This window comes from Dromaius novaehollandiae, chromosome 6, assembly GCF_036370855.1.
Source record: "Dromaius novaehollandiae isolate bDroNov1 chromosome 6, bDroNov1.hap1, whole genome shotgun sequence".
NCBI classification, from domain to species: Eukaryota; Metazoa; Chordata; class Aves; order Casuariiformes; family Dromaiidae; genus Dromaius; species Dromaius novaehollandiae.
Window position 1 is genome coordinate 33,804,605 of NC_088103.1, and position 21,553 is coordinate 33,826,157.

At 53.8% G+C, this 21,553-nt stretch overlaps 2 protein-coding genes across 2 annotated transcripts in view; one reads left to right on the forward strand and one right to left on the reverse strand.

The window, feature by feature from the left end:
• The window catches only part of TRIM8 (tripartite motif containing 8), a 38,081-nt gene extending 29,581 nt beyond the window's left edge, over positions 1 to 8,500 (forward strand). The window contains exons 3-7 of the mRNA XM_026110350.2: positions 2,752 to 2,847; positions 3,722 to 3,955; positions 4,823 to 4,854; positions 5,397 to 5,512; positions 6,024 to 8,500. Of these exons, the coding sequence (XP_025966135.1) occupies positions 2,752 to 2,847; positions 3,722 to 3,955; positions 4,823 to 4,854; positions 5,397 to 5,512; positions 6,024 to 6,631 (1,086 nt within the window). The 3' untranslated portion in view covers positions 6,632 to 8,500. The remainder of the gene's footprint in view (positions 1 to 2,751; positions 2,848 to 3,721; positions 3,956 to 4,822; positions 4,855 to 5,396; positions 5,513 to 6,023) is intronic.
• A 3,069-nt stretch (positions 8,501 to 11,569) lies between these two features.
• ARL3 (ADP ribosylation factor like GTPase 3) overlaps positions 11,570 to 21,553 on the reverse strand; it is a 30,444-nt gene continuing 20,460 nt past the window's right edge. The window contains exon 6 of the mRNA XM_026110351.2: positions 11,570 to 15,752. Coding sequence (XP_025966136.1) covers positions 15,705 to 15,752 — 48 coding nt within the window. The 3' untranslated portion in view covers positions 11,570 to 15,704. The remainder of the gene's footprint in view (positions 15,753 to 21,553) is intronic.

Genomic DNA, 21,553 nt, shown 5'->3' on the forward strand with positions numbered 1-21,553 from the left:
AGGCTTTCTGGGCGGCAGTGGCCAGTCTCCCGGCAGGGCACGGGGAGGACAAAATTTCATTTGCCCTGTTCTTCTCTAGAGGTGGACATCTCTACAGCACCTCCGTGTCCAGCCTCCTTGCGGAGTGCTGCCCCTCGAGAGCCCTCGTGCGTGTGCTGGTCCCTAAGCAGAGATGCAGGCAGGTGTCCCCTTCCTCTTCTTTCTTCAGGAGCCTCCCAAATAATCACCCACGGAGGTGCCACCGCGGGATGGCTGGGGAAGAAGCGGATGACGGCCCGCAGGGCTTGGCTTTGACACGAGCCCAGCTGGGTGAGGGCACGGCTATCCGGGACCAGCCATCCACAGCCACTGCCAGACCTGTCCAAGATGGGCAGGGAGGGTTGGGGAGCCCCTGGGAGCATGAGGAGGTCTCCTGAGGCCTGGCCAAGCCCAGTCACTCCTGCTGAGCCTCCAGAGGGAGAGTCCCGCTGGGACCAGCAGACTCCTGGAGACGGCTCTTGTGCTGGGAGCTGCTGGCTGGCCAGTGCTTCGGTCTGTCCTTGTGGTCCAGCCTTCGTGGGCCTTGGTGTGCCACATCGCCTCACCACGGTGGGCTTCAGCGCCTTGCTGCTGCCTTTGGAGCTGAGAGTGCTGGAAATGCTCCCTGCTTTCACCAGAGCCACCGAAACGTCCAGGCTCCCTTGGAGCGTTGGTCCTTGCTGGAGATGTGCCAGCTAATCGCAGGAGCAGGGCGGTGAGGTGGCTTTTGCTCACCTGCGTCCTAGCGTGTTATGTAGGTGGGACTGAAGCTCTACTCAGCAGAGCTGGATTTTCTGCAGTTGGAAAAGCTTTTCTTAAACATTTGCCGTGGGGCTTGCTTGCTGCTATACTTCTCCCCCCTGCGGGTTCCTGGAAATCCCAGGGCTGCCTGGAGCCGGGCACACGGACAGGCTGGTGGGCTTTGCTCAGAGTCTGGAGATTTGAGGGTGAAGAAGTCCAAGCAGTGAGCAAGCTCTGCCTCATGTAAGGCAACAGGCAACTCTCCCATCAGTGGACTGCGATTTCAGTGGGGAAACCGGTGGTTTGCACCAGGCGGGAAGGAGGCTTCACATTCCTGCTCCGGCATGGAGTCAGAGGTGACAGCCTTTCCCTACAATGCAATTAATCCCAGCAGCGCTTCTGCCGCCCTCCCCCTCCCGCTTCATCCAGGAATTAATTACTTGGTTATAAATCCCCGCGCGGCGGTTCGTAACGGCAATAATCCCCTCGCAATTCGGCCTCGGCGCCGGGTGCTCTCCCCCTCGCCCCTGTCGCTCAGCGTCGCTGACACCGCCTCCCCAACGCGGGCCATTCGTGTCTGAGCCGAAGCCCCGTCTCCTCCTGGTGTCGCCACCGGCGGCTTTTCCCCCCAGGGATTAGCGCCGAGTGAATTGAGGGCGACCGTCTGCAGCGCCTCCTCCAACCACATGCCCCTACGGCACGAGCGGAGCTGGGCGGACGGCAGCGAAGCCAAGTGGCCCTGCCGGTGGGGCAGCCCGGCGCAGGGCGCGTGGCAGGGGCGACCGTGCTCCGCTGGTGTCCTTCCTCCCCGGGAGCCCCCTGTTCGTCGGAGATGAGCCCGGGTGCTCTGGGCTCCAAGCTGCGCTGTCGGGAATGTGTGTCCTCCCTGCCACCAGCCTTCGGTGTGACCTCAGGCACGTCTCCCCCCTCCTCTCCCTGCTCCCCAGATATTACCGCCGGCCCCCAGCCAGCTTCTCCTGCAAAACCCCCTGCTGCGCGAAGGGTCGGTCATGTCACATCAGCATCGACCAGATCCTTCTCCTTGCAGCAAGTCACGCTCTGACCATGGTCCCTTCAGCCCCAAGGGGCTGCCAGCGGTGGGGACGGGTTTAATCCTGCCCAGCTGCTGGTGGGGAGACCGTGCCCAAGCCAGGCTGCTGAGCTGCTCGCTGCAGATAATGTTTTGTCCCAGTTATTGGGCCGATTGCTGAGGCCCAGCCCCGAGGAGCGAGTCAGGGGCTGGCAGCGTGGTGGGGAGGGCAAGAGCGGGCTGCGTGCCCCCTCTCTCTGTCCCTCCCGATTACGCTGATGCTGGCTCTGGGGCTTGTCACGGAAGCAGGGACAGGCGAAAAGATTTGGCATGGCGTACGGGTCTGCGAGGGGGACAGTGGATGTCTCGCGGGAGCCTGCCGGGGATGGGTGATGGGCCTCCGAGCGGCCCTGCCGTAGCCCGAGATGAGCTGCTCCATCCCCTCCAAGTGTGGCTCCAGCCAAGCTGTGGTGACTGGGCTGCCAAACGGGACCCAAGGGCTTGTCTGCACCAGCGAGGTCCTGCCTGGCCATGGGGATGCCGCCCCATGGTGGGTGCTGGGGGTGGCTCTGGGTGCGGCGAGGAGTGCTGTTTGGGTCACGTGAGCTGGGTGCGCGCGTGGCTGGAGTGTGCGCGCTGTCCAGGGAAGCTAAACGCAAGGTCCCCAGCCTGTAGAGAGGCCCAGCATACACAACCGCTGTGCGAGACCATTGAAAGAGTGAGTTTTCCATCTCAACCAGTTGCGCTGGGACTGATCCCAGCCATGTGCAGGCTTCAGCTCATCAAGGGCATCCTGGCGTGCTTGGAGACCCAGGAGGAAAAGCCAGGTTGTTCCTCCCAAGGAGCACGGGCAGAGCTGGTGCCCGCAGCACCGAAGCCTCCCAGCATGCATGGCTGTGCATGTTGCTGTCACGGACAGCTCTCCTGTCTCTGACGGCTGCTCCCGTCACTTGTCCCTGCAGAAGATGCTGATGAAGCAGCAGGACCGCCTGGAGGAGCGGGAGCAAGACATCGAAGAGCAGCTCTACAAGCTGGAATCGGACAAGCGGCTGGTCGAGGTAGCTGATGCTTTTGGCCATGCTGTGGCTGACCCTGGGGACCGTCACTCTGACACTGTGGGGACTGGCTCCTGCTGGGGGGGGTGGGGGAGGGGGGTAGCAGTGACCCCAGAGCCATGTGGACAAGGAGGAGGAGGGAGGACAGTGCAGGGAGGAACTGCCAGCCAGCCCTGCTGATATGTGGTGTCTCCATTTCAGTCCTCCTTTGGGGGGACGTGTTCAAGGCTGCCCCCACAGCCCCGTGGGTCTTGGGGTGAGTAGTGAGGCCAGGAAAGGGTCTGGAGGTGGGAGATCACAAAACAGGGATGTGGTGGGGAGCTGCTGAAATACCCCAGGGGGGGAAGGTGGGTGCTTTGCTGGGACACAGATAAAATGAGATTTGCTCTTGGTCCTTGAAGCCCCTCGGCCTCTCAAGGAGTGGAGGGGAGGGCTGTGGAGCATGGTGTGTCCCCAGCTTGGCGTCTGGAGGGCTCAGGGGTGGGGATGGGCAGAGATTTCTGGAGAGAGCACACCAGGACCCAGACTGCAGCTGCACCAGCTGGCCTGCACACACACCTGCCTTGGTGGTGTGGGGAGCTGCTTGGCTTCAGACCTTGGGAGGTGATCCCCCCACAGCAGATCCAGGGGATCTTCTGTACCAGCAGAGCCTCCACACTAGCTCCAATGGGTTTCCCGGTGTGCAGGAGTCCTACATGGTAGCTGGCCATGGGGTTTGCTCTGTGTGAGCATCCCCACCAGAGAGCAGAGGTGTGAGTGCAGCTCTCAGGCCATACCTGCCCTGCTGGGGGAAGGAACCCAGGTGTCCTGAGACATCGTGGAGAAGGTCAGGGAGGTGCAGAGGAGGCTGACCCTGACCCTACTCCTGTGCCTCCAGGAGAAGGTGAGCCAGCTGAAGGACGAGGTGCGTCTGCAGTACGAGAAGATGCACCAGATCTTGGACGAGGACTTGCGGAAAACCATGGAGATCCTGGACAAGGCCCAGGCCAAGTTCTGCAATGAGAACGCAGCCCAAGTCCTCCACCTCAATGAGCGCATGCAGGAGGCCAAGAAGCTCCTCAGCTCCGTCCAGGTCATGTTCGACAAAACCGAGGACATCAACTTCATGAAGGTGAGAAGAGCTGTCCCTGCTGGGGATGAGAAGGGGAGCTGGGGACATGGGGACAGGAGGTCAGGGAGGGATGGGGCACAGCGGGGATCAGGCCAAGGGCACCACGGGCTCCAACAGCTGGTTGGTCTAACACGGATTAGCTGATTTCTCCAGAGGGCTCAGTGGTGGCAGGAAGGTGAAGAGGAGCAGGGGACGTTCAGTGTCGGCCTCCTCAATCCCAGCAGGGATCAGTGCAAGGACATTTCCTGCAGCTAGAAATGGGTCGGGGCAGCCTGTGCTTGGGGGAGAGGGACTTTTGGGGCTTTGACCCCTCCTGACCCCTGCTAGACTCAAGGCTGTCCTAGCCACAAGTCCTGGAGCTGGCGCCCAGACAGGGGTGACCCCTTTGCGCTCCGAAACGGGGAGGGCAGCAGGATTTCCCAAAGCTGAAGGAGATGTACTGTCTGCAGGAGGGACTGGACGAGCTCTCCCATCTCCTGATCCCCTCCAGGCCTAATCCCCTCCTCACATGCCCTAAACAGCTCTGCTGTGGGCTGTAGAGCTGACAGAGCCCTCCCTCTCCTCCCCCCGAGCTCCTGGGGCTCCTGGGGCCTTAGCAAAGAGGCTTTCCTGGGGAACCGGGCGCCTCAGGGGTCAGCCGAGGTGACACCCTTGGGGCTTGCAGGGGGCTGTGATCCGGGGCATCCTCAGGAGGGCCAAGGCAGGGAGCGCGGGAGGATTTGGGGCAGCTGGAGAGCTGCTGGGGGTGACCCATCCTGGGGGTGGCCACTGGGCTGGCACGTGTCCCGGGGACAGGACGGGGGGAGGATGGGAGACGCTGACGCAAAGACAGTCCTTGCTGACCAGGGCTTCTCCTTCCCCTCCTAGAACACCAAGTCTGTGAAAATCTTAATGGACAGGTAAGCGTGACGGGCAGGCGTCTTCGGAGGGGAAGGGAGCTGTGGCGGGAGGCAGCGGCATGATGATGATGAGGAGGAGGAGGAGCAGGGCCAGGGAGAGGCATGCGCCATGCCTCGGTTTCCCTCTTTGCCCAGGGAGGATAAATCCTCTCCCATGGGCTTTGACTCAAGTCCTCCCTGTGGCCTAGAGGAGATGTTCAGCTTTGCTGTAAATGACCCCCGGGTGCATGCAGGGAGCTGGGGTGGCAACACGGGAGCTCGTGGCGGGGGCTGGGGCTGCTGGAGGTGCGCGGCTGGTGCGGGACATTCAAAGCAAGGTTGGATGGAGCCACATCCTGCCCTGAGCTGCTGGGAAAGGCACCGGCCAGCAGAAGAGAGCCGGTCCCCTGCCGCTGTCAGCGCTGCCCCCATACGGAGGGCCTTCAGCAGGCGTCTGGGCCCTGGAAGGTGCAGGGGAAGGAGCCGAACCGGGGGCAGCGTGACCCTCACCCGAGTGCATGTGGTCCCTCACCCTTCTCCTTTCTGCCCGTGGTCCCCAACAGGACCCAGAACTGTACGGGCGGCAGCCTGCCCCCACCCAAAATTGGCCACCTCAACTCCAAGCTCTTCCTGAACGAGATCGCCAAGAAGGAGAAGCAGCTCAGGAAGTTGCTGGAAGGTGGGTGATGCCCGCAGGCGCGTGTCAAGCCGCCTCGTGCCGTACCTCTCCGAGCACACCCTCGCCCCAGTGGTGCCGGGGAAGTTGGGGAGGTGTCCTGGATTCCCAGTGGGGTGTTAGGGCTTGGGGCTTGTGGAGGGGCTGTGCTTTGGGGTGGTACCATGAAGGGGCTGGCCATCAGCAGGGGAAGTTCATGGAAGACGGGTGCTCAGCCCGTGGGCAAGGATGGCTGGGTACCGATGTGGTCCCCTGGTCTGCCTGGGAGCAGAGCAGGTCCTGCAGAAGCTTTGCAGGCCTCTCTCAGAGCATTTGGGTTGTGCCACCAGGCTGTCCCACCGGGATGCTCCGCAGCAGATCCCGGCCACCAGCACCCTGGGAGCGAGCTGCGCCCCGGCTCAGCCCCTGCACGTGCGGGCAGTGGCAGCGCCTTTGCGCTGGGGGTTGGGTCTGGCAGCACAGCACCCCACGGATGGGCACCTGATGTGGATGCGCTTCCGTTGCCCCCCTGCAGGTCCTCTGAGCACCCCGGTCCCGTTCCTGCAGAGCATCCCCATGTACCCCTGCACCGTCAGCAACTCCGGAGCAGAGAAGCGCAAGCACTCCACCGCCTTCCCCGAGGGCAGCTTCCTCGAGCCATCGTCCGGGACTGTGGCGAGCCAGTACATGAGCCAGGGGGCTTCTGCTGGCGAGGGCCAGTCCGCACAAGCCATGGTGCCTTGTAGCTCCACGCAGCACATTGTCGGACTTCCCAGTGGCCCGCAGCCGGTGCACTCGGGCTCCGTCTTCAACCCATCCCACTACCCCAACACCACGTCATCTCAGCAGTCCGTGCTCTCCCAGTACGGCGGGCGCAAAATCCTCGTCTGCTCAGTGGACAACTGTTACTGTTCCTCGGTGTCCAACCACGGTGGGCACCAGCCCTACCCGCGGTCGGGCCACTTCCCCTGGACAGTCTCCTCGCAGGAGTACTCGCACCCGCTGCCGCCGGCGCCCGCCGTGCCCCAGTCGCTCCCGGGACTTGCCGTGAGGGAATGGATCGACGCGTCGCAGCAGCATGGGCGGCAGGATTTCTATAGGGTCTACGGGCAGCCTTCTGCTAAACACTACGTCACCAGTTAACCATGAAACCCTCCGGAGAGGCCTGGTTCACGGCACGGTCGGAGATAAAAGTCCGCTTTGTTTTGGCTTTTTTTTCTTTTAAATCAAACCCAAGTTGCTCCCCGCCTCGTGCCCCTCCAGGATTTTGGGGAGGGTCGTTCTCTCATCTCCTTTTTTAATTTTTTTTCCTTTTAAAATGAAATAATAATGGTTTTTTCTTTTCCTTTTAATTCTTTTTTAATTTAATTTTGGAAAGTCCTTCCTGCCCCTCGCTGGGAAAACACGAGGGAGAAATTCCCAAGAAGAAATCGGCAGGGATTTCGGGCGGGCGTCTGGCTCTGCGTGTCACATTTTTTTTGCTTCTCTCTGGCTTTGGAAACCTGCCGAAGGGACAATGGCTCCGTCTCTGTCGCAGTTGCTCCGAGTTCTTTTTTTTTTTTGGTTTGGTTCCGTTTTTTTCCCCTCCCACCTGCTCTTTCCCTTTTTAAAAAGAAAGAAAAAAAAAATCTATCATTGATTCAGTATGAAACGATACTTATAGATTTTGGGTTTGTTACTTTTTTTTTTTAAAAGGCTGGGGGTTTTTTTGTGTTAAGAGGCCACTTCTCATGCATACTGGCATTTTTTTTTTCTTTTTCCTTCTTCTTTCGGAGATTTGTAAATACACAATGGCAGGAAATTTAATGCACAAAAAAAAGGGAAAAGAAACTTTAAAAAGAAAAAAAAGAATAAATAAAAAAAACCAATCCTGTTCTAGTCTTCAGGAGGGAAAGCGTTGCCGAAACGCCCCCCCCACCCCCCCTCCCCGCATATCGCTGATGCAACTTCCTGTAACAAGCACTTTGTATAAAGAAAAAGTGGACTTCCTGCTATACGGCACAGGTATTTATTCTGTAACCAATTTTAGAAGAGACACACACACACACACACACACACACACACACACACACACACACACACACACACACACACACACACACGCGGAAAAAAAATATTCAAATAAATGTGATCACTTAGTGCAACCGCTTTGCTCTGCTGCAGCTCTTCCCCCAGCACCGGCGACGCCGGCGGGAGGCTCCGGCCTCCTGTCCGAAATAACCTGCTCCCTGGTTTTGGGGCTGTTGGGAGGGGGAGGGCATTCCAGGAGCCGGCCGGGAGGCTCCTTCGTGCCGCAGCGTTTCCGTCCGAGGGTGCGGGCAGGCCCCCGCTTTGGGCTCACAGCTGTCCTTCCTCCTCCTCCTTCTCCACAGCTGCGGAGGCAGCAGCTGCTGGCCCCGGCGTCAGGCATTAAAGCACCTGTCGCCTATAGCTGGGGGGGACCTGCACCCCCCGCCGGGAGCCGGCGCCTCGCCGGGGTTTCGCGGGATGCCGCGGGGGTTTTGGGGCAGCAGCCAGTTGCGGCAGCGGGGAGAGGCCGATGGGGAACAGCTGGAGCTGGGCACGCACATCTGGAGGAGCGGGGAGGCAGCTCGGCCATCTGCAGGGGTTCGGGCGCTGCTGTGCCGAGGGGTCCTGGTTTTGGGGGGGGGCCACGAAGAAAGGAAATCTCCCGTCCTTGCGGAAAGACAGACGCCACAGTGTCATGGGAGCCTTTTGCGGCCGCTTGTCCAGGGGCCCCCGCGCCGCCGGCTGAGGAGCCCCCAGGCCCAGCCAGTGCTGTGCGAATGGCCCCGGCGCGCCACGCAGCCCTCCCCGTGCTCCAACACGAGGGGTATATTTAGATGCCGTCGATTTAAGTTTGCACATCACGCTTATAAATATGAAAGCCCATCTCGGCGCGATGTTGACGATACCTCATCAGCCCTTGCAAAACATGCGGGAATATTAATTAGTGAGATTTGGGTATTATCGCATAATGAATAAATGAAGATCCTCGCTGCATAAGATGAATCACTGTCGGCTCTTTAATTTTTTTTAAGTCGGATGTGTCTATGCCAGGGCACCCTCGCAGGCCGGCGGAGGCTGGGCGCTTTCCGCACTTTTGGCACCTGTTACCGCTGGCCCAGCGGCTTCGTCGGCTGATTTATGGGGCGATTTGCACGGCTTTCACAGAATTTGCCCGCAAGGTGCTCAGGACTGCCGGGGAAAGGCGGCGGGGCTGAGAATGGCGCCTGTGGCCAGACCCGGTGCTGTGCCGGCCTGGTGCAGCCCTGCTGCTGTAAAAACTTATTCCCGGGTTGCTCTGCTCCCTGCATCCTCCGCCGCCCCCTTCCCGGCTCCTGGTGGCTTTGCTCCCTCCATCCCGGCCGGGAGGCAAGCTTCCCCGTTGCTGTAGAAACTGGGATGAAGGACACACTTCAAATGGGGGGGAAAAGGCCAAGCAAAAAATGGGCTTCGGGTGCTGCCCAGGACGCAGCAGCTCTCTTTGGGGCGCCCCAAGAGGTGCCGGGTGGGTTGGCGCCCCCGAACCCGGGGCGCCCGGCGGTGGCAGTGGCGGCGGCGGCGGCGGCGCGTGGGTGCGGGGAGCTGCCGGCTGCCGGAGCTGCCATTGTTTGCCTTCAATCAAGATGTTTCAGGCAGAATCAAAAGCACCAACTGGGGAAATCATCATCACAAAAAATCTTGCGCCTGCAAAATAGGTCAAGTAAGACTCCAAAGAGAGCGGGCGTCTGATCTGCATTGCAAGGAAGAATAGCAACAGCTGTGAGCTCCAGTATATATGGGGGGGGGGGATAAATATATATATCCATGCATATGTATAACCGCTTACAGCTGTTGGGCCGTATGTTCATTAGGGCCAACTGTTTCGGAGGGAGAGGGATCAGCGCTAATCGGGAAAGGGAGTTTATCATCACATTCAGAGGCAAAAGTGTCAGGAGCAACTGCGCCCCCCCCCAACCCCCTCAGCCCCCCCCAGCCGGCACCAGCTGTGCCGTGCTCAATGCGCCTGATTCAGCAGCTCCCGCCTGGCTCTGGTGGGGCTGGCAAAGCCGCTCATCCCCATCCCAAGCCCGATCCTCATCCCCATCCCCATCCCTATCCCCATGCCCATCCCAATCCCCATCCCCATTCCCATGCCCATGCCCATGCCCATCCCCATCCCAATCCCCATCTCCATCCCCATCCCAATCCCCATCCCAATCCCCATTCCCATCCCCCTCCCCATCCCCATCCTGCCGTGCCTCGGTTTCCCGTGCCCGAGCGCGGCATCCGGGCCCCCTCGCGTATCCCCAGCCTGGCTCCGGCCTCACAGGTGCTGGCTATAAAAATGAGCTCGAAATACATATAAATCCTGCCGCGGGGACGGCAGAGCCGGGGGCAGGACAGCTGGGCTGGGCCGCCCCAAGCCTCCAGAGGGACCCAGCTGCCGAGGGCCGGCAGCCGGCTCTGCTGCTGAGGGCGGCCCTGGCACCTCCCGAAATCACAGCCGTCCCAGCCATAGGCACCCGGGCAGCTACTCCTCTTGGTCGCCGGCTCAATAGGAAAAGTGCAGGGAGGCGCGTGCACGCGCCTGTGCCGTTCCCAGCGAGCTGGTCACGGTGCCCTCGGCGCCTGACCGCAGATTTCCAGGCATTTCGTTTGCAGCCAGCACTGGGAAGGGACGTATGGGAACAGAGTGCAATAAAAAATACGACACCCCCAAATTCAGCCAACTGAGTCCGAAGCTGCAGTTTAGCCGGGAGCCGATTGCAAAGCTCCGACGTGAGCTTGTTTCCACTTAAACAAAATAAAATAATAAGAAAAATAATAAAAAAAGCTCTTAGCTGCACGCCGCAGTCGGTGCACTGGCCCGGTGCCTCGGTCGGGCGAAGGAAAACTGGCCCGGGGGCTGCCGCAGGCCCGCGGCCCAGCTGAGCACGTCGCTGCAGCCAGGGGGACCGGAGCTGGAGGATCTCCGCGCAGAGGTAAGATGGAGACCAAAACCTCCAGCTCGACAGTCTGATTTCTGTGTTGCCTTGAAGGCTGTAGCCTAGGGTGTGCAAGGCCATAAACAACAGGGAAATACTATTCAAAGCGGCAGAAAAATCTCACGGTTTATATCCCCTTCAGGCTGTGGATTATTATTATTCCTTTTCTTTTTTTTTTTTTTGCATCCAATCCACTCGGCTCCTCGTCCTTTCGGGAGCACTGAATTCATCATGTAAATGTAAAGCGGGGCTTGTGTGGGGAAGGGAGCTGAGGCTCGCGCTGACAGACGCATGCAAGGTCACACACAGCCCCGCCATAAATTACAGCAGGTCCCACTGTAAACAGCAACAGGAGAGGGGAAACGCGCGGCTCCAGGGGCAGGGGGCTGCGGGGGCCGATACATAACGCTGTGACAAGGCAAACAACTCTCGGGGCGTTCGCTTGCCAGAGAAATATTTTTCACATCCACTCCATTAGGCAAGCAAGATGAAAAAGTATTTCGTATGTTGCTGAAAAAAATATCAGGAATCGGTATAAAGCATGCCTTAAAAAAAGGGAGAAGAAATTACGTGTGACCATCTATAATGTTTTTTCCAAAGGCTCGGACAGCCTTCCAGGCACCTCGGCTGTGCAGGGAAGGAGCTGATGTTTTAAGGGTTTCTCTCTTTTTGGCCTGTCCTGGTGTTGCAGGAACAGTAACGAGTCAAATTAGTTGGACAGGAACAAAACCAGAATTTGCTCCCCCTCCGATACTCCCTCAAGCTCAGTCTCACTCAACCAAAGCCAAATTATTCTCGTTTCCCCACTTAACCTTCCTGCCAGATCAGTGGTGAACGTGTTTCATCAGATACACTTCTTTTTAACCCGCAAAATAATTTTTGAAACAATTAGAGGCTCTCAACATTCGTCTTCCTTGCCTTCTTGCTTTAAAGCTAATCTCGGACTAGTTCTGCTACCATCAACCGTCTCCTGTTCGTGATGACAACCGAGAGAAAAAGTGGGAGAGTCGTCTCACAGACCAACCAGCAGCTCCTTGAAAAGACACAGTCTTCAACTGACCCTTGGAAAGGTGAGCCTGCTAAAGGAAAGGATCACCCCGAGACACAGATCTGTCTTTCTACTAAATTTTAATTAATTTATTTTTTGACAAAGACATCTAAATTATGCATCGAGTAACAACACGACCAGATATTGCAAATACCCCTTTTTGAATTTCACCAAAAGAGTGAAGCTTTTTGGTGAATTTCACCAAAAGAGTGACCATAAAAGAGTGAGCTTGTGCGGACCCAGCTGGACCAGGGAATGCGATCGAGAGAGCCAGCAGCGACCTTTTGCTTGGCAGCAGAGCGAGCCCCTTGGGGTGCAGCTTGCGGAGCGCCTTGCAGGGCAGGGAAGGAGCCTGCGTGGGCTGCTCTCATCCCAGTAGAGTTAAGAAAACAAGTCTAGTGATCAGTTGCATTTTCAAAGGAGAAAAAACTCATTAACGTGCAAGAAGCAGTGCCGGGAGTGCAGGGAGAAAGGAGAAAGCGTTGTGTGACGCTTTGGTCAGCGTTCTCCAAGGGCAAGGGAAGAAAAGTCTCCATCAAACCTGCGCGCCTGCGGCAGCCAGAGGAGGACACGAGTCCCCACTCCAGACCGTCGCTGTTGGAGTGGGGACTTGAACCCACGTTTCCCGATGTGCCCTTGGAGAACTGCACTTCTCCATCGTCTTTCCCCTCCAGAGAACACAAACGGGCAGGAGAGGCGTCTTTAATCTAGCACAAAGGTAAAACCAGATCTAATGACGTGAAAGTGAAGCAAGACAGCCTCCCCTTGGGAAGGGAATTAACCCCTGCGACAAACTTCTCAAGGCCTGGGGTGGATTTGCTTGTCACCGAGAGCCTTTAAATCAATGCCGGGTGTCTTCCCACCAGAGGTGCTCTGATTCAACCGCAAGTCCCCAAGCTCGCTGCAAGACTCGCTGGGCGGGATTTAATGGGCTGTGTTTTGCAGGAGGTCAGAAGAGAGGAACATAATGGTCCCTTCTGGCTTTAAAAATCTATGAATCGATGCAACGCGTGGCAGAGCTCCACCCATACCAATGAGATGGTTTGCTTCCCTCCAGCCTCACTTAGAAGAGGGTAAAGCAGGCAGAGTTGGAAGGACAAAGCCTCGCTCACACGATTAGCATAAACCCAACAGGAGCTGAAGGGCTGAGAGAGGAGTACGGATTTCTCTCAGTGATGGCAGACGTTTTGGCTTGCCGTAACCAGTTTCAGAGGTGATATTCAGCCAGGCGCTGCACAGGCTATAGCGGGCTGTACATACATTCAGTGAAGGAGTGGCAGGCGAACAGAGCCCCACAACCATTTACATTTTCGCCAGGTCAATGCACAGAGATATGTTTACAATATGGAGAGCATTTACGGCCATCGCTGCAGGATGATTTACTTCAGTCGTGGTCATTCCCACCCTCCACCTCCAGCCTCCCGGCTTGGCTCTCTGCGCTGCGTCCTCTCTCGCGCTGCCGGGATCGGGTGGACCACATTCACAGGCTGGATTTTAGGCAAAGCCCTGGGGGGTACGGATACGAGCAACCAAGATGTGTAGCTCCACACAAGCATACAGAGCCAGCAAACACTTCTGGATCCTGAGTTCAGTAAGGCAACTTTTCTTTCCAAACCGGAGCTATAGGAAATATATTCTACGTCTTTTTACACACATTTCCAAGTTTAAATAATGTGAGCCTAAAAAAACCCAATTACTCCTCCAGATGCTTCTTGGATGCAAAAAGTTAACTGTGACACAGGTCAGCTGTCACAGGGTAAGTTTGCCACTGGTTTAGAAAAGTAGACAGAGAGCAGAGAAGCGCCCAACCCAAACCCCTTGCAAGTGGCAAGGATCAACTCCAGAGCCCCGGAGGGGATCTCGCTGTGTTGTAACTGGGGCAGAGGAGAGGTACTAAAGCATCTCACTCTGCACTTAGCATGCAGTGAGGGTAAATCCAAGGCTTCGGAGTCCCTATTGCAAAGTTCGGCACTCAGCCACCTGGTGAGCACAAAGCGTACCTCCGAGAAAGGGCTGCAACTGTTCACAGCGCTTGCATCAGGCGGATGCATTACTAACACGGAAAGGGGACCTTTCATACACACGCTGGGATGCCTTTCTTCTCCTTCGGCTGACTGGCCGCCGGGAACAGATGCTGCTCAGATTCCCGGGGCTCCTGATATGCTAACACAGCTGCAGAGTTACTGAACGAGCTACGTTCAAGCGAACCTCTCTGCATCTTATGACTCCTTACTCATTCCATGCAAAGCTGGAACCATGTCACTTTGTGTCATTAGCTATTGCTTAACAGATCACTTGAGCCTGCTTTCTTATTTTTTTCCTTCCCCTCCCAGTCTTCCGGTTTTTAAAGCGAGGCTGTATTACTCCAACATGCACATCCTGCTTCGGCGCTAGCGACAGATGCACTCCGAGGCTGCTGACTCACGGACACAGGCAGATTAAAGTTGCATTGCTAAAGCAGTTGCTGTCCCAGCTGTCCCTCTGCCCCTGGCCACAGCAAAGACAGCTGAACTACAGGCAGAACAACCCCCAAAGCACTGCGGTACAACCTGATGTATGGGGGGAGCTGGAATCAGCCCCAGATAACTTTAATCTGCTGGGCTGTAGCACACAGGCGGCCGGGAGCTGCTTCACGTACAGTGCAGATGTTTCTGCTGTGAGGTGGAGACGGCCAGGGGAAGGGAGAAGCGAAGAGCTGGGAGCTCCAGGGGTGTCAGCCGTCTGCCTGGGTCCATGAGTCAACTCGCTGACGCGTGCTAAAGCCACATGCTTTAGTACACGCAGCTCTCCCCATCCTGCCCGCCGGTCCGTCTCCAAGAGGCTGAAGGGGCTAATGCACTCCCTAGTCATTCTTTGGCCTTTCGCAGGCAGGCAGCAAACAAAGCTGGCAAGCAGGGCAGCGGGATTATTTTACCATCTGTGCATTAGAAACTGGCCCAGGAGTCACCAAGCTCGCTTCACACAGGACACGGCAGCTTTGGCACGCTAATGACTCCTGCTCACTGTCAGCTGGGGCTAGGTTTGAATCAGGGATGAGGAGGTGGAAAAAACATTCTTTCCTATTTCATCGGCTGCATCCTTTCAGAGGAAAGACAGCTCAGGGAAGAATGAATCCTCATTGTAAAGAGTGCTTCCCATCTGTTGTTCAGTCTCCCAACCCTCTGCCGGGCAACGTGCAACTGGCACCAGGCAAGGGTGAGCTCAGTCCCTGCGCGGCCAGCCCACCCCGGGGCGATCTCCTGGGCACCCCAGAAGGGCTGAGCAACGCCTGGGTAGCGAGGGGGGAAGGAGAGTTTATTTTGCACATTTCTAAAAGGAAACCTGGGACCTGGTATCTCATTCTGGAATGTAATCATGAACTTAATTGCATTTTGCTGCAGAGTTGCCTTAACATCAAGGGAAAATCAACAGGGATTGTTCAACGTCAAGGCTAATCTCACATATGGAACTTACTGAACAGAGGAACCATGTTTTTGCCAGCTCAAGGTGAAATGCTGGGCTAAATTCTCCTTCAGCTGCGAGAAAAGCCCTAGGCACGCTCCTCCTGCATTACTCCAGTTGTAAAGAGCTTCAATTATACACGCATAACCCTCTCTTCCTTCTACAGCAGTGTCGCAATGCAACAGTGTCTCGATAGGATCAAACTCCTCTTTTATGGCTACAGGAATATGTGGAAGTCTTCTACCCTCATTACACAAATGACTTCTCAGCAGCCTTTTTTAAGAAACTACTCACAATTGGTAACAAAATCACATTTTATCTGTCACTGAGGGAAATCTGTGACTGACACCTGAGAGTGTCCTCAGCAACCGCAAACCTGCATGTATAGGGCAGGCTCTATGCACATCTAAGCAATTACAGTAACTCACCACTCCCTCTGCTCCACACTGAATCACAGCCTCGCTTCTGCTTACAAACTTGCTTGCTAATCAGACATTTAATACTATTTATGCATAGGGAGGAAATATATAATTCCTTTATTGGGATAAAAAATGATACTAAAGAGCAGGTCAAGTTCCAAATCCAACAGTAGGTTTTAACTGATGTTGTTCCCTTTCTTTTTCTCTTTTTTTTTTTCTTTTAACAGCTGTAGCTGTGCACAGATGGAAAAACATTTGGTCAGAAAGCAGCAAATTAGTGTTTTCAGGCTAGAATTCTGCTCCCTCCGCTCCTCCATTTCCATGCAGCTCAGAACGCTTTATTTCTTCTTTGCATTGACATTTTTGCACACCCAATTCATGCCGTCCTTCAGACAGAAAAAGGTAATGTTAGTCCAGCAAAGGGAACAGGAATCCCCCAATCCCACGCGACTGCCATTCTGCAAGCACAGTACTCTGCCTCCCTCCCATCGGCCCCACAGCTGCCCCCGAGCCCAAAAAACACTTTGTGTAAGAAACAAGTGCTTTGTCGCTCAGTGCACGTTATCACAGAGGGGTTATTAAATCCTTCTTCTGACCATAAAAAGTATCATTGTCCCATCACGTCACAGCGACTAGGTCCTCTGAGGAAGGATCACTTTGCAGTTCAGCTATGTCAGTGGCAGATCAAGGCCCAGTTCCAGGTTCAGCTACAGATGATCTGCGTAATCTTGGGCAAGTCATCTTATCTTTGAGACTCTGGATTCAGGGAACTGCTGGCTATAAAGTCAGCTCCCTATTGCAAATATGGCTCTAATTCTCTGCTCTGCTGCAAGTTCCTGTGTGACCCTGGTCAAATCACTTCAGCTCAGATCCACAAAAACCACTGAAATAACTGCATCCGGACTCTGTGTTCCCTGTGCCTCGGGCAATCCCAGAAAATGGACCTTGTAATGGGCCTATTTCACAAGGGTTCAGTGAGGATAGATGTGGTCAAGTTTTAAGAGGCTGAGATACTCTTTGGGGTATTTCTGTGCAAACATGTGAGCTTCATCTGTGACCTCTGCAACCAGTATGGTAACACTTCTGCTGTGGATAACTGAGTTTATTGCTGGGATCCCAGAATGGGATATGCTACTGAAGGGCAAAGCAGCACTTTATCTGCTCCTGTCACTTATCTGCTGTGAGACACACACAACGAAGTGCAAGATACACAGACTTCACTTATTTGTGTCCTGTCAAATCCGCTACCCTAAATGCAACCTGTCTGCGCTGACCGGGATGCTCAGGGCAGAAGCAAGGCAGGTAGGCTTTTGCGAATGAGAGGGGAGCAACACACCTTCGTGCTTGTAAATTGGGCAAAAGTCACCTTGGAGCTCTGGAGGGGCGATTCCACTGCATTATGTTTAATGATCATTTTTTGATTACTAGAATGATAGCGAAACCCTAGAAAAGACCAGGGTCTTTGGGCCACCATTGCCCTGGGGAGCACTGGTGCTGCCTTCTGTGCCCTTGCTCCCAAACTACCAAAAGGCTGCCAAGGAGCCCAACTTCCCCAAGGAGAGACAGCCAAAGGCACAACCCAGCAGGCCCAGCCGGTGAGCTGCGTCCATGCCGCTGTGCTGCCTCTCAGCCACAAATGTGGTGGCTGTGGCAGAGGGGAGCTAAAGAGTTAAGAGAGGAGAGAGGGAGTCCTCAGGGCTTAATCAGAAACAGAGGTTCTCACTTGAAAATACCAATTTACCTTGATAGCTGCGCTATGTGACACTTCTTATCTGAAGGGGAGCAGCAACTTTTGAAATCGGCCCTTGTTGCTGTGTTAAATAAAGAATAAGCAAGCCCAGTTTGCACTGGGGCGCACATGAGGCCCTCTACTAATAACACTTCTAAATCTAACCTTGGGGAGGGATGATGTCTCCAGTTTCATTTATTTATCTCCACAGCAGAGATCAGTGTAAAACGAATTGTCTGAAATCCTCAGAGCAAATGGGAAAAGACGAGAGGTAGATTCACTTTAAGGCCCAGTAGCTTTGTGTCTTCCCCTTTCAATAACACTGATAACCTAGGTGTAAAACATGTAATGCCTTAAGCAATCAATAGCGTGGTTTAAAGCTTATCACTTTAGAGAGAGAGGGAGCGAGCGATTCCCAGCGCGAGGAATGCCAGGGCTTAACAATGGGGCGAGCAGGAGAGGTGCCGAGCTTTTGGCTTGATTGTGTGCTTTAGAAATCTGCATGATTGCTCACAAAGAGCAAAAATAAATAAATAACTAAAAACGCTCCCACAATGATTTCAGCTTCCCCTGCCTCGGAAGCAATAATCACATTTGCACACATCATGGCATACAAGGCAAGCAGAGCTCCTCATTCATTTTGAATGTAGGTTTATTTGCTGAACCAGAACAGCTGAGACAGCTTAAAGTAATAAATATCAGCTGACACCCTCTGCTATTCAGCACAGTAATCCCAGAAACAATACATCACTGCAAAACAACAAACACACATCCTATCTTCTACCTAATCTGACCACAACCTGAATTCACAGTGATTAAAACTCTGCCTGCTGCCATTAGGGAGCTCAGGAAGGGGAAAGACGGACCATTTTAGCACCAGTGCAGCGAGGGTCATAAAGCAGAGTTTATGATGAGATTTACAGTGGCTGGGAGCCTGCCTGCATCAAGCATATAACGAGGGCAAAAGAATGACAGAGCAAAATGCAGGAGGAAAGGTGAACCCAAACAGGCTTGAAATACATAAGTAGGTCACCAAACTTTTAAAGCAGGAATAGATTTTAGTCACATGAGGTAAGTGACAGGTAAATCATATTTAATTCTAAATATCCACCTCCCTGACAATGACAAAGAGAAAATGAACGTTCCCAGCTGTGTGCTTGAGGTATCAAAGAGGTACGTGTGAGACATCTTCCTCATGTTCAGCCACATCCATAGCTTCTGGTGCAACTTTTCGGGGGTGGGGGGTGGGGGGTGGGAGGCACGTGTTCTGCAGTGTCCCCAAACACTTTGCAGAAGGGCAAAGGCAATGGAAAGCAAAAGGATCTAAAAGGTATGCTCGCAGTTTTTCCACCTAAGATTTGAAATGGGACAAAGGGTTGGCAAAACAGAAAAATCTGGGGAAGCTGCTACAAACAGAAAGAGCTGCTATGGAGGCGGCACACAGGAAGGAGGAGAAATCATGCTTGAAAGAGTCAAGTCCACAAGGAGTCAGCTGTTGTCATCCTTTTTCCCTACACATTCTGCCCCTATATCTGCATGTTTAAAAGATGGCTCTGTGCAGAAAGCACAATCCCTACAGTAACATTTAGATCTTGATAGATGTCCTTGTGCTGCTTTGTTAAGACACAGAGACATCGGCAGGTATTCTGCGGAGGGAGACAGATACGACATTAGTATTCCAGCCTCAAGTCGACCATGGGAAAACTTAGCCAGGGAAAAATTTCAGATCTTTCGGATTCGGCTCTCTCAGCTCCATGACAAGCAGCTAGTAAACTTTACCAAAGCAAAGAGAGAGACCCCCAGGGAAGAGGGTGATGCACCCTGCAGAGTAATGCCGCTTGGCACGGCCCCGTCTCGCTGCAGTCACATCTGCTGTTGCACCAGGCGAGCGGTGCTCTAATTCCCTTCGGGAAAGGGCTGGCAGAGCCTCCCCCAGGAGAAGCCTGGAATCCTTCCTGAGATTTTGCCACTCTGCTTGCTTGCCTACTGCCTGTGTTATCAGCGCTGTGGCTATGGGAGCAAAGTAGCCTGACTTCAAACGCCAGTGAACGAGCCCCTTCCACCCCATAAAAAGCCTCCTGATTTCTGCTCCCTGAGAGCCAGGGATCAGGCAAGGCCACAAACTTGTGACCCCTAACATGACCTTAAGGACAGCAAAGCTTAATCCTTTCATGTAATCCTCTGTCTAACATAACAAATTGGGTCAGGCAAGTGCAAAATTCTCTATCTCTAGCATTTTTGGTGCATGTTATTTTAACTGTCACTTTCTTTTCCCTCTGCAAACCTAGGACTTTGCCTTCATTTTCTTTCATTTATTTGCACATCCAGTCATCATACACACAGGCTTTTTCAGGCTCCTGCAAGTACAGTATCCACTGTTTTTCGCCTGGGTGCAAGTTTTTCTTATGTCCTCTGAGACCTTGTATCCCTGATGCTGCATTGTAGACTCCCTTCTTACCTGCTTAAAAATCACAAGATTTTGCCTTATAATTTGGAAACACAGTTGCTTTTCCCTAGCAAGCACTAGCTCTGCCTGCCCCAGGAGAGCTGCAGTCATCAAAACCGGTTTTAAATCACATTTACAAGTAGCCACAAAACCTTGATAAAATGTGGAAGATCCCCATCTAGCCTGCCCTGGCTAAGACATCTTTGAGACAAAGCCGAGCCCTGGGGACACAGCACATGAGATTGCCGGGGGACTGTCCTGAATCTTGCCCTTATGAAAATTTGGAATTGCAGCATCAGCATAGCTAGGTCTCAGGCTCCGTTCTCAACCGGGCTGAAACAGCCAAGGAGGAGAAAGCAGCTCAGCCCTTCAAACAGTCCTTTGGGCCTGACTAGCCCTGGCATAAATTAGAGAAGTTTAGTGGCTACTCTCATTTCCACTGGCTTTTAGTGGTCTCCAGGGGACCATTATGCTTGGGAGACTCCGGACACAATACGCTGCAGCATCAATCTGGAGGGCGATCCCTCAGGGCGAGCTGAGCTCCTGCTGCCTTGATCTGAGGCTCTTGCTTCAAACAAGTAATGAGCTGCAGAGCACGGACCAGTCCAAAGCCTTGAGTCATGTTTAATACACACCCTAGCCCCTAAAAATCACCTCCAGCAGCGGGGCAGGCAGCAAAGCAGAGGAGTCCTGCCTGCTTTCACCCCATCCTGGCCAGCTGGGGCAGAGCGTATATAGCTTTTGCATGGCCAAGTACTACATCTGGCAGTCGGGTCACAAAACATAACCTCGAGAGAGCCTATGTGGCAACCAAAAGCTGTTGTGAGGCAACAGTTCCCTTGCATTTCTCTTACTGTCATTGCTGGAGTTGGCAATCGCCTCCCTTGTTTGCTACACCACACGCAAGGGTCTCAGCGCACGCTGGAGCAGGACTCTCCATTCCAGAGGCAGAGTCCAAATGGCTGCCTCAGGGAGAAGAAGCTTTCCTGCTTTGCAAACTAGGTCTAAAGGATAAAATCAGACCCAAGCAAACGGTTTGCTTCTAATAGCCTCTAAGCATGAGGGATGTCACTCCTCTCTCAACGGCACCATGAAGTCTGATTAACAAAACAAGTGCTGCCCATGGTTTCAGCTGGGAGGTAATGAAGTCTTCAGGTGGCATTATGTGGGATACCAGCTGGGTTCCAGAGGACATTATGTGGGGTTTCCAGTTAACCCAGTCACCTCTCTTCTGAGTCTGCCCAGGACTTTGCTTCTCCAGAGCCCCAACAGTTAATTTTAAAAGAGAAGATGATAATATGGATTCCCTCCTTAATTAACAGTTTTATTAAATAACCCATTTCAAATAATAGTTAAATTCTCTAAATTTATATCATTCTATTATCCATAATCTAATCTCATTAACCTTGAAATCCCCAGTCTTAACTACCCAATTCTATACACCATGGTGCTAGCAGCTAAACTAATTAAATGACCTTCAAACTATTTCTCCTTCATTTATTGGCATTATTTATCTTTGCTCATTGCTCTTCCTTTGAGCTATCACAAAAATCTTCCCCTACAAACTCTGTTCCTGCATGTGCTCAGTTCTAGATATGCCACAACTTTTCCTTGCAGAATCCATCAGTGATATCTACAATTTTACTCTAGCTAATACATTCCATCAGCAGTCACGGTTAGCTTGCTCGCTCCTTGGCTTTCATTCTGAATACCTGATGCTTCCACATCTTCATTTATTTTTCTGTCACTCAGTGTCATTTCTCAAAGAAGTCCTTAAAGCAGTGAGCTGAGATTTAGCTACACATTGAGAGCTCCCTTTCTGAGCCACTGGTGTACAGACAGCGTACCATGATCCTCAAAAACATCTTTCTTAATCTCACTCTTTAAACAAGTTCTTCTTTGATTTTGAGCATGTTGACCCCTCCTTAGATTCCTAGGGATGAAGACACCATTTCTTCTTGTGCTGATCCAGTTGCAACTAAAATCCTTCATTTAGTTTAAAACTCAGCTCC